The sequence below is a fragment of the Histomonas meleagridis genome, assembly GCF_020186115.1.
Source record: "Histomonas meleagridis strain 2922-C6/04-10x chromosome Unknown contig_15, whole genome shotgun sequence".
NCBI lineage: Eukaryota > Parabasalia > Tritrichomonadida > Dientamoebidae > Histomonas > Histomonas meleagridis.
The window spans coordinates 336,328-349,422 of record NW_027150778.1 but is presented as its reverse complement, the minus strand read 5'-3'; the positions used below and the strand labels follow the sequence as shown (position 1 = coordinate 349,422).

At 27.0% G+C, this 13,095-nt stretch overlaps 4 protein-coding genes across 4 annotated transcripts; 1 reads left to right on the top strand and 3 right to left on the bottom strand.

Moving 5' to 3' along the window:
• Positions 1–6,556: 6,556 nt before the first annotated feature.
• Positions 6,557–7,084, bottom strand: GO595_001825 (ras-related protein Ral-A; the record flags this gene model as incomplete). The annotated part of the gene is made up of 1 exon (XM_067914666.1): positions 6,557–7,084. One exon carries the CDS (start codon positions 7,082–7,084, stop codon positions 6,557–6,559), a length of 528 nt encoding a protein of 175 aa, XP_067778074.1.
• An 854-nt stretch (positions 7,085–7,938) lies between these two features.
• GO595_001824 (Eukaryotic translation initiation factor 6) lies at positions 7,939–8,679 on the bottom strand (the record flags this gene model as incomplete). The annotated part of the gene is made up of 1 exon (XM_067914665.1): positions 7,939–8,679. One exon carries the CDS (start codon positions 8,677–8,679, stop codon positions 7,939–7,941), a length of 741 nt encoding a protein of 246 aa, XP_067778073.1.
• A 329-nt stretch (positions 8,680–9,008) lies between these two features.
• GO595_001823 (SRP19 protein) lies at positions 9,009–9,416 on the bottom strand (the record flags this gene model as incomplete). The annotated part of the gene is made up of 1 exon (XM_067914664.1): positions 9,009–9,416. One exon carries the CDS (start codon positions 9,414–9,416, stop codon positions 9,009–9,011), a length of 408 nt encoding a protein of 135 aa, XP_067778072.1.
• Positions 9,417–10,014: 598 nt separating this feature from the next.
• Positions 10,015–12,114, top strand: GO595_001822 (ubiquitin ligase; the record flags this gene model as incomplete). Its single annotated transcript, XM_067914663.1, has 1 exon — positions 10,015–12,114. One exon carries the CDS (start codon positions 10,015–10,017, stop codon positions 12,112–12,114), a length of 2,100 nt encoding a protein of 699 aa, XP_067778071.1.
• Between the last annotated feature and the right edge of the window lie 981 nt (positions 12,115–13,095).

The following is a 13,095-nucleotide window of genomic DNA, read 5'->3' as shown; positions in this document are numbered from 1 at the left end:
TGAACTTGTTTTTCGTAGCATCCAAAACAATATTTATCAAGCTGTAGATTTCCTTAAGAAAAAGGCACATGAAATTACTGGAATTATTGTTACAAAACAATATGGAGAAATAAAAGAATTAGCTGAAACGATTGTAAAAAGTGTAATCACAAATATGAAAAATACCATCAATATGGCAAAAGATATTAATGCTTTAAATAGATTATCAAATGAATTAAAAAATGAATTAGAAGAAAGATGTAAAGCGGAACTTAATGCTCGATATCGCGAGACAATTAATGAAGAAAATTTGAAAAAGGTATATTATTATTTCTTTACCGAGGTTACAAATCAAGCAAGTTCACTCTTCACACTTATTGAGCAAAGGAAGACCGAAATATCCAATAAGTCTATTGAAAGCATTAAAAAAGCTATTACATCAGATATAAATTTCCAAAAAACAGAAGCAATAATGAAAATTGAGCAAAGTGATTCAACAGAAATTACAGAAATTTTACCACTATCCACAAAGAATCGAATTAAGTCAAGTGCTCAAAATAATATCGATAATTATATCAATAAAAATCAGTGTGACGAAGAAACCAAAACAATACTAACAATTCATGACAATGAAGCTGTCAAAGCATGTTTCGAAGAATTAAATGAGAAAGTAATAGCAATTCAAAAAAGAAATAAAGAAGAAGAGGAAAGAAGAAGAAAAGAAGAAGAGGAAAGAAGAAAACAATTAGAGCAAAAATTAAAGGAAGAAAAGGAAAAAAGAAGAAAAAAGAAAAACAAGGTAAAAAATAATAACAACGATGATAATAATAATAATAACAGTAATAATAATAATAACAGTAATAGTAATAATAAAATTAATAGTAACAATAACAATGATAATAATAACAATATTAACACCGCTTTAAATGAAAATATTTCTAATAACTTTTTTGATGGTAAAATTATTTCTAACGATTCAAATAATGGAAATAATAATAACAGTTCTGATAAAGATAAAGATAATAAAAACCCTTAACAGACGAGAGTATCAACGCTAAGATAAGAAGAGCAGCTGTTCCAAAATGGAACTTATTGCATTTATGCAATAGTAAAACATAACCATCAATATTTATTTTTGATATTGAATCAATATTTAAATATTTGAATTTATTTTTAAATGAATTAATCATTTTTGTTTTTGAATTTTTATATCAACATTTATTTATATATATGATGAATCAAATTAATTTTTGAATAGCATCGCTGGTCTAATGGTAGAATTTCAGCTTGCCAAGCTGGGGGTCCGGGTCCGATTCCCGGGCGATGCAACTTTTTTATATTTTTGTTAACTTTTTGGTCTTGTGAGCATTTTTAGGCGAATCTCGAATTAATTCAAATTCGCGACACTTCACTTTTAGAAAAGTGACGTTTTACTAAAAAAAGTGTCATTTAATCTACATGCCAAAATTAGCTATTAATTCGTTGCAACATTATAAGGGTAGAGCATTACAAGAAATTATAGTATTACCCAACAATTCTGTCGTTGATTATGCATCCTTTTTCTATTATCTTCCAAATATTTATTTTTGTGATACCAAAAAATCACAAAAAAGTGATTCTACATATCGAATTAATTTTTATTATCACGATACTTTTATTATTTTATCATATATTTGTTAATAATGATTATTCTTCACACATTATGTTTTTGGATGAGAAAGGACACAAGAAAACAACTTTGTTATATTGAACTTCCCAGAAAATGAAATTTTTAAGAATAAAAAATTATCTCAAACACATCCTTATATTGTTATTGGTAAAAAAATTCCATAAAATTAATTAATACATTAATAGTCAATTCTTATCTTTATTTGTGGATCAAAATATTTTACAATCTATTAGAAAACATGATAAATATCTTCAAAAAAATTTTATTGATTATATTATAAATAATTTTGAAGATTCAATTATTATATATTTACCAAAAATACCATCAAGAAAATTAGTACAAATTAATGAGACTGACTACGTTTTTGGAATATCTTTTTCCTTGGGCAGCTTCTACATTATATAGCCTTAATTACAGTTGTTTTATGATAGATGCCACATTTAAGGCTATAAAGCCTTATACATTGTCAATATTAATTATTATAATAAATAATGAATCAATTCCTATAGGTTTGTCTATTTCTTTTACCGAAACATCAAATTCTTATGGGAGATGATGGAATCATTTGATAAATTGCTGTAGAAATTTTAATATCAATTTGCATTGTTTTATCATAAACAATATATTTTTTAGCAGATATTGGTGCTGCTATTAAAAAATTTATTGAGAATAATAATTTAAATATTAAATATTTCCATCGCCATTATATAGAAAAATTTGGTTCTGCAAGTATGATTGGAAATTGGATCTCAAAAATTATAAATACTTTCAATCCACATGAATTTCAAATGGTTACTGATATTATTAAAAATGAATTACAAATAATTTTGAATTCGGAAATTCGAAAAAATTTTGATAATGAAAAATTTCAAAATTTTTTAATGGTTTTGGGTGTGAAAGAATCAGATTTTATACATAATATTGATAGGTGGGCTAAATGGTTAAGACCTGGATGTACTACCACTACTAATTCTTTAGAATCGATCCATAGTCATATTAATTAAACAATTCCATTTAAAGGTTCTTTTATAGATAAATTAAAGAATGTTAAAAATGTATTGTGGAATAGATTTAATTCAAGAAATGAATGGCAAAAACAATTAAATATATAAATAAATTAAAAAAAAATGCTAGTAATGAAAAAAAATTATTGGGGTATTGTACTTGTGGAGAGTATGAATTATACTCCAAATTATATCAAAATAAGCATATATCATGTAAATATACAATTGTAGATTTCTGCAATAAATTTGAAAATTTAAAATTATATTATTTGGAAATTGTTGATAATGTGATAATTCCAAATATTGTAGAAACTCAGATTATTAATGAACCACTTCCTGAAAATTGAAGTGATAAAAACAAAAATAATAATGGTAATATCGAAGTTATACGTAAAAAAACGCTCCAGTGGTACAAAATTACCAAGTTCACAATTTGCATGGGATATTATTTATTCCATCAAAAATATTATTAAAAAAAGTATGTGGAATGAAAAAAAGCATTCCATAATAAGTTTTGTTATTGAAAATGGTACAAATGTAGATATCGGGAATGTCCAGCAGTTAGCTTTATGGAGAATCAAAAGTTACATAATTGCTGGTATAGATTTTGTATAATGATTACAATAAATAAAAATAAATTAATAATAAATAAAAATAAATTAAATAATATAATAAAAAATAAAAAAATAAAAATAATTTTTTATTCATTGAAATATATTTTTGAGATATTGAATCAAATGTGATAGATCAAATCAAATGTGATAGATCAAATCAAATGTGATAGATCAAATAATGTGAAAGACCAAATCAAATGTGAAAGATCAAATCAAATGTGAAAGATTAAATAATGTGAAAGATCAAATTTAAATCAGGTCTAAAAGACCAAATCAAGTGTGCGATGTAATGAGTTTCAGGTTGCAAAATGATAATAAATTTTGGCGGTCTTATAATTGTTTCAAAACAAAGATTCAGTTGATAACCATGAAATATTGATTTAAATATAATAGGTGTATTAAGACATTTAGTTCGTCGACTTTTTGACAAATTGTCACTTTTTAAAAAGTGAAGTGTCGCGAATTCCCGCATTTTTGCCATTTGTTAATCAAAGGCCTTTAAACTTTTGAAAAAAATAATAAGCTTAACGAGCATCTCAACATTATGTGATAAAAATTCACAGTTCGAATTCCTTTTTGATACAAATACATCCTTTAGATGGAATAAAATAACATTTTAAGATTTTGTATATTTTACAAAATAACCATAAAAAAGATTTATTTTTTTAATAAATGATGACTCAATATATATTTCATTGATAAATAATCATTGCATTGGAAATAATTCATATAAAAAAAAATTATAGAAGTCCTATGTTATAACATTATACCCTGTTTGAGTTATGTTAGAAAAATTATTTAGTCATTCAATAAAATATATTTATAATATTGTTTATAAAATATCTAATCAAAAAAGTTTTCTTCTTCTTCTTCAAATACATTTTCTTCCTCGAAAAATTCTTCGTATTCTTCTTCATCAAATTTTTGTTCTATTTTTTCATCTTTAAATTCATTGCGAACATTTTCATTTGGAATTTCATTTTCATTACACCATTTCGGAACTTCTTCATAACCATTAATTTCTTTATTAAAGAAGTTACTAAAAGTACCTATTTGATATTTAGAAACTTCATTAATATCATCGAAATTATTTTGAGTTTTATTATTAAACAACAAATTTAATTTTTCTTTTATGTTTTCATTTTGAATATTAATTAGTTTCAAATAAAACTCAGATCGATCTCTAATATCGAAGTCGTGATCATTTAAACATTTATGTAATATATATAAAGGAGTTTTCGAATTTATAGAATTTGTTATAATTAATTTCGTCGAAAGTAATAACAATTGTAATTTCACTTCATTTACTTCATTATCAAGATTTCGTGTGATAAAGTTTACTAATTGTATTATAATGTTTGGATATAAATTATATAATTCATTTGCAATTAATAAAATTGCAATATGTAAATTGGAATCATTTGAAATTGAATATTTTTTACATATATTTTCAAATGATTTTGTTCCATTTATAATTTCATTTTTATTGATTATTATATATGATATTATTTCTGTTATTTGATATAATATTTCATCTTTTTTAATATCGATTAAATTTATTAATGAGTTTAAACATTTTTGTATTATGTCTTCATCGTTATTATTTAATGCAATTTTACCAATCGAATTTATTGCATTTAATGATAACTTAATGTCCTTATCATTAACAATAAATATTAATTCTTTAAGTATTATATCAATGTTTGTTTGCTTTGTTATTGTTGTTAATATTTTAATTTTATTGTTTTTAATTCCATAACTATCGTTTTTATGGATTAGAAAATGATTTAAATATGGAATAAATATATAATTATATTTCGATGATATTGTAGCGATTGTTGACAACGCAATTTCGGACGTAATTTCATCTTCATAAATTAATCGAATTAATGGCTTGATAATAGAAACAATATCTTTAGAAGTAGAACAATAATATAAATATGAAGCTGCTGTTATAATAACAGCTGAGTTCAATGAATTTAATACCTTCTTACACGCTTGAATGGCCAATAATTGATCACTTGAAATTGTCTTTTGTTGAGTAGTTTCATCCCAAAATTCGTCGTCATCTTCATCACTAATCGTTAATGGATTATGAAAACATAAGCGAGAATAGATTAATAAGGAACGTATTATTAATACTTGTGTATAAGAATCAAAACGTTCAATTTGCGTACACATAAAACGAAAATGTGGATGAAGTAATTCAACACTTTCATTACATAATGACCAATATAATGCTATGGAACCGCTAAATGCAATGGGATCTCGATCATTTAAAAGACGCTCAATAAGAGGAACATAATTATCAAATTCGTCAGGATCATTTTCGACAATTTTGATTATCGAATATGCAGCTTCTTTACGAACATATGGAAAGACATCACCAACACATCGACTAACAACATCAAAAAGCATTGGTGAAACTTCTTTGACTGTAATAGAACTCATTAATTTTAAAGACATTAAGCGAATAATTGGATCAGAATCTGTGAGATATTTTTGAAACATGTTGACACACAACATGGCTGTATCTGGTTGTTCATTGATATAATAGTTTAAAAAAATACAGACATATTGTCTACATGCTAAATCAGAATTTGCCATTAATTGAAGAACACTTGGACAAAATTCTTCAACGTCATAACCTTTGGATAATAATGCTAGTAACATTTTTATAGCTGTTATATGATTTGATATATTTTTACTTTGGATTAAATTCGAAATTTGATTTAATGTTTGTTTCATTTGTTCTTCTTTATTAACAAAAGAATCAATTTTTGGTGATTCTTCTTCTACATATTTTGTTGTTTGCTGTTGAAAATTGCTAGATCCATAAGAACCAAGGTTTGACATCTGTAATATCGTTCCGGTTTACGAAGACGTTAACAACGTTTAGTCAACCGTTATTTTTAACGGGATGTCCTCTTTCCTAATATTCGATTTGGAAGGATTTGATCAAAAACCTTTGTCTACTTCGACCATTTAAACTAAAAATGGAAGATTTTCCTCAGATGAGATGAAAATGAAGAAAAAATTAATTTTTAAAGTTCTCAATTCCAACGATCATTTTCCTCACAAATTCGCGAACATTTGGTTGTAAAATTACGATATGTATTGAATTTATGGGAGTTTAAAAAATTCAATAACAAAAACACCTTCCTGCCATTGAAAAAGCACTATCGTTAAATACGATCGACCGATGGTAAAAACTGTGGGAAATGCTTATTTTAATAAATGCTATGTCTTATTGTACTAAATTCAAGATTTTATTCGTTTATTTTCAGAACTTACTGGATATTACAGCAACCACCTTTTCCTTCATCTTTTCTTAAAAGTAATTCGCCGATTTTTTGGAAAGCTTCATCAACTCCTGCTTTAGTCATAGCGGAAGTTTCAAGGAACAAGCCTTTATACTTGTCAGCAATGGCTTTTCCTTCTTGAGATGGGACTTGCCTTTGGTCAGCTAAATCGCACTTATTTCCAAGTAATATAAATTTGAAGGGTTCTCCTTCTTTCAAAACTGAAATTTGCTCAAGAAGGTTTTCAGTCATCTTCAATGAGCTAAGTTCTACAATAGAATAGACGACAATAAATGCATCTCCGTCAGCTAAAAACTTATCTCTTAAAGCCTTATATTCTTCTTGCCCTGCTGTATCAGCGATTTCAACATTTAAAACGCGACCATCTGCCATTTTGATTTCGCATTCATAATTATTTTCGAGTGTTGGTTCATAACCGAGTGTGAACTTATCACGAATGTAACGAACGACAATTGATGTTTTTCCAACACCACCATCGCCAACAATTACGACCATCTGCTTACCACTGTGGGACATTCCAAATTGTTTAATAACCTTGGGTTTTGACGGTTTTGATCAACTTTTTGGCAACTAACCGAAATTCTCACATAAAAATTCCTTGTTCAAAAGTTTTTCAAAACCATTTTCAAAATTCAAAAATCTTCGCGACTCGTTTATAGTTCTTAATATACATTCTATAATTTTAACATATTATGTCCTTTTTTTCTAAATAATTAAATAAGACGAATGAAGTCATGTATTTATGAAAATATTTTGATTTTGATTTTTTTGATTTTTGAATGTTAACGTATGATATGGGATGGCGCCTTGAGGTAAAACTACAAAAAGGTTGAAAATTGAGTTAAGAACCATTAAATTTTCACGAAAAAATGAAATTTGATAATGCCAACAATGATTTTATTTATAATCTTATGCGTTAGCAATATTCATTCATTTAATCATGCCATGTCATTAATATTGAAAAAGTGGTGTGTTTTACCTGTTTCCAAATAATACTTGTGCAAGAAATTTATTAAAGAAGAAGATAGTATGTTTTATCACTAAAAATAAAATCACATCGAATTTTACTTTGATTATTTTGCTTTTCATTATTACTCCTTAAATAATAACTTCGATTTAACATGGGGCTCTTGATTGGAATTTTTAAATACTTTACTTCCGATAAAAGAGAAGGTATCAAACTGAAATTTTGAATTAAATTCTGGATAAATTTGATAGGTCAAAACTTTCGTTTAAATTTCTCTAAATTTCGATAATTACGAAAACATACAAAAAAAATATGTTATATATTGTGTTATGATTTAAAAAAAACAAATCATTTAAATAAGAAGTAGAATCGAATCTATGATTTATTTACATTCAACTAACATAGGAATATTGTTATTGAAATCAATAAATCCTAAATCAAACTGGTTTTCTTCGACTTTCAGAGCGCGCATTATATTTGCAATTTCGTATGAACTTGTTTTATTTCCGCAAATTACTATTGAGTCATTAGCACAAATTCCTGACTTCAAGACATTATCTCCACTATTAACTGTGGCAGTACAAATTTGCAATCCAGTTAATTCAGATAAAGATTCAATTTCTTCTTCAGTTGCCATCGAAGAAACAATTCCACCATTGTTTGTTAGAATACAGTAACTTCCAATTGATGATTCTTTAGCAATTGTAATTGGTATTGGTTCAACACATAATGTATCAGCTAAATCTTCTAATGTTGAATTTGATAACTCTTCGCTCACAAGTGCAATATGATCATTACATGCAATCATATTACCAAGAGCCGAATTTAATTCATCTGTTCTTCTGATTTTAATTTCAGGAAGTTCTTCTTTCAAATATTTGATTTCATTCTTTGGAATTATATTAGGTGCCAAAATTCCATACTTATTTCCAACAATTAAACAACTGACAATTGATGTACCAGCAAGGTCTGTAGTGATAATTGGACATTTGTTTCCATGGCAAGTTTCCATAATACTTGATATTTTTGATGATGCTATTTGTGAATTTATCAAGTAGCTGTTTGTTAAGAGTGTGTAAGCTCCGATGAATGATGATCCTTCTATTGAACAACGGAAAACCATATTAAAAAATGATGTGATAGTTTTTCTTCACATTTCCCCTGAAATAACCGTTTATAAACCCAAAAATTGAATGCAAAATTTTTTGGTTTCAGTGTTTAAACTGTTTACGGTCCGGCATAAAAGTGCTAACCAATTGCTTATAAAGTGTAATAAATAGACACACAACAAAATCAATTTTTTATTATAAATCTTGAATAAAACTTAAAGTAAATGACAACTTGTTGAGCATAACACTCATATAAATTTTGACACATTGTTTTTAACAAATATATTTGTTAATTTTAGAAAAAAAATTTCTTTGTTAATAAAGAAATAATAAAAAAGATAATTTATTTCCTTGCTTTTTTGGCTTCACGCTTGAGACGTGCTCTTTCAGCAGAATCTTTCTTACCACCAACATTATATGCTGATTGACTTGAATTTCCATTAACTTTCAAGTCATTTGCGATTGCTTTAAAAAGTTTTTTCCTTGTATTTATTGTTGGATTGATTGGAACTTTTTTCCCATTTTCTTCTTTGAAAAACACAACAGATAACCTACCGAAACGCCAGAAATCCCTCGGGTGTCTTCTTTCTTGCTCCAATTTTGCTTCAAATCCTAATGTTTTAACAGCACGAAGCATTGCATTAATGTTTGGATTTTCGATTCCATCTTCTTTTGATATTTTTCTCCCTTCGGTTATTTTTATTGCAGAATCTAAATAGAGTGGATAAACTTTAACTTCGTTGTGATTCATTGGCTAATTGGTTGTTTCAGAAGTTATACAAAAAGTGCCTTTATATTAATGTCACTTTTCCATATAAGCAAATGGTATGTTTGTGTTCTAACATCAGGCAATTATCTTTCATTTGGATGGTGTCATCACCCTTTTGTTGATTGCAATTTGTACAGCATATTATGCAAAAGGATTTCTTCCAGGATTTTTTGATCAAAAAAGTGAAACACCATATAAAGCTACACTTTGGAAACTTGCAAGGTTGGGAGAAAGGCTATCACCGTGGATTTCAATTTCTTTGATAATATTGGGAATTAGGCATTTCGTATTCTAATTTTTTTTATTAAACATTTACAAAATAATCACATACTCATGATAAGCTTCTTGGGTAAGGCTTTTTTTACAAATACTTTCCCCTTATTTTTGATTAATCTAATATCTTTTATATTGTTATTTAAAAAATTACATCAATTCACCACAAAATTTATGCTTTAGTGCTTCCTTCATATTCTGTATCTATGCTTTTTTTTTGTTATGCTGTGGTGTTTTGCATTTTTTCTTCTTTGCGGCACTTTTTTGCTAATTGGCTGGCTGATTAGCAGAAAAATAGCTATTTTCAATGGATCCAAGAACTATTTTAAGGTGTTACATTACACAAGCACTAGAGGGTTGTGATGGTCTTGATTGCGATAATGTTGAATGTTGTTCTTGTAAAAATTTTGTAAACAAAAATTCAACAAGAAAAGAAATATTTAGCCATGCAACTGAACTAGCCAAAAAGCATGGAACGGACCCAAAGCTTTGTAAAAACTTATCACCACTTCAAACAAATCCAAATCTCAAGGAAATTATTTCAAAATTCCCAACACATGTTCAATTTTTAAAGAAGGAAGTTGATTCTACAATGCTCGTGAACTTGTTCAAAGAGCCAGAAGCATTTTCATATTTTTTATTATCCAATAATGAACGTTTTTCATTTACAAATTTAGCACTGGACGATAATCTTTTAAAAGATTTTTATCAAGATCTTGAAGACAATTCTGACATGCTTAAAGATGTATTAGAACCCTTAAATGCACTTGCAACTAAGTTATCCCAAGCTCGCTTACATACATTTTATAATATTCGTGCACATATACTTTGTCTGTTTTTCTTATCTCTTTTCCCATGCTCAGATGGGACAGAGCCTGTATATTCCTTAGTTGACAATATAATGATAAATTTCAGAAATCATTTTGATTATATAATCACCCAAATTTCAAAATTGCCATTTGTTTTCACACGAATTCTTGAACTAGTTCAAGAAAGTCTTACTGTTTATACCATTCTTAATATCGAAGATCCATATGTTTCAAAAGTTGAACGATTATCAACTTTCATTCATTTTCTTTCACAACATAACAAACAAAGTGCTTCAACTCTTTACTCCAATGACATTCTTTCCGATAGTCTTTATGATAAGCAATGGCTTGAGCGAGAACTTATTTCACACATCAAAAAGTCGAAAAGATTCCATTTCTTAATGTGTTACTCTGTTCTCAACTTAAGTTATAAGTCGCGAATTCTAAGTGAATTTCAAGTATTTACTCAAGAGTCATATGCACGTGAGAACTTATTACGAATGTTAACCACAGAACATCGCCAAATCTCACAACGTGATCTTCAATTACATTTAGAAGTTCAACGAAATAATTTGATAGAAGACACTTTAAAACAAATTTCCAATTTTTCGAGTGAACAACTTTTATTAAGACTTGTAGTTGAGTTTAAGGGAGAACAAGGTGTTGACGTTGGAGGTGTATCACGTGAATTCTTTTATTTGTTATGTAACAATTTATTTTCGGCTGATTATGGAATGTTTACAAAGACATCAAATGGTAAATATTGGTTTGCTAAAGGGTCCGAAACTACAGCATCGCCATTTTATTTCTCATTATTTGGTACTATTGTTGGGTTAGCGATCTATAATAGTATTATATTACCAATTCGATTTCCAATTGCATTATATAAGAAGTTATCTGGTGAAACACTTACAATTGAAGATTATTATGAAATTGACCCAACATTAGTAACTTCATTACTTAAAATGAAAGAAATGATTAAAGAAAACATTGATATTTCAGATGCAGAATTAACATTTTCGATAACGATTGATAACTTTGGTGCAATTAAAGAAATTCCACTTAAAGAAAATGGTGAAAATATTTATGTTAATAATCAAAACTTTGATGAATATTTCGAATTATATAAGGAATACTTATTCGATAAATCAATACAAAAACAATTTAATAATTTCCAAAAAGGTTATAAACGATTATGTAATAACAATTTGTTAAGTATATTCAAAAGTGACGAGCTCGACGTTTTAGTAAGTGGAGAAGAAATAGTCGATTGGAGTTTACTAAAGGAAAATACACAATACTCCGATGGGTATGATGAGAACTCAATACAAATTAAATGGTTTTGGGAAATTTTCGACGAAATGAATGATGAGCAAAAACAAATGTTCTTTAGATTCTCAACAGGAAGTGATCGAATACCTGTAACTGGTCTAAGTGCTTTCAAATTGGTCATCCAAAAGACAAATGATCCAACAAAATTACCGATTTCACATACATGCTTTAATATATTCGCATTGCCTACATATGAATCAAAGGAAATAATGAAGGAGAAAATAATGATATCAATACAAAATACTGAAGGATTTGGATTGATTTGATTTCTTTTATAAAAAATTCTATTTCGATTTTACAAATTGTTATTAATGCGTATTATGAAATTATGAGTATATGTTTAATAAAGTACTAAGAATTAGTGTGAGTCCAAATGTACATTTTTCGTATCCATCGTAAGGAAACTGTTGACATTTCATTCTCTGATAATCATAGCAAATTATTTTGAATGTATTACATATAGGGAAAATATATTTGAAAATTATTCAAAACTCAGAAACTAAATATGCAATTTTCTTTTTCGAAGGTTATATATATTGATAATAAAGTGAATTTTTTAAAGATTCATATTTTAAGATATAATAAATATCATATAAAAATAATCATTTTCTTGAATTTGTTTATTTATTATATTTATTATGATGAAATAAGATATTAATCATTTATGTATGCATCTGAAAAAGGTTATACAGAAACAGTTAAATTTCTTCTTGAACAAGAAGGAATTGATATTAATACTAAAGATATTTATTTGTTTTATTTGATATTTATTTTAATAATTTTATATTTCAAAATAATATTTGGAAATTATTTAAATAATTTAGAACAGCACTTATGTATGCATCTTCATATGATAAGATAGAAATACATTTCAATATAATGGATTGTGTTTTATAATGATTTATAATATGATTTATTATTTCACTTTTTCATATAAAATAAAGCAATCAATAAATTTGTAAATTAAACAAATTTTACTTATCGTGCCCGAATTGGGTGCACTTTTCAGAAAAGTCCATTTCGGTTCAGTTTGGCCTCATTCACTCACTCTATAGTCGGCACAAGTTCAAAGGCACTGGGTTTGTATCATTTTTGTGACTGTGAAATAGATTTTCCGCAGATATTATAACATTATTGAAGTTAATATTTGAATCATCTACATAAGGCATCTGTCGCTTATTGGTTGTATTGTCAGGAATCCATTTTTTTCATTATTTTCACCCCTTAATCGAATTGTAGCTACAGAT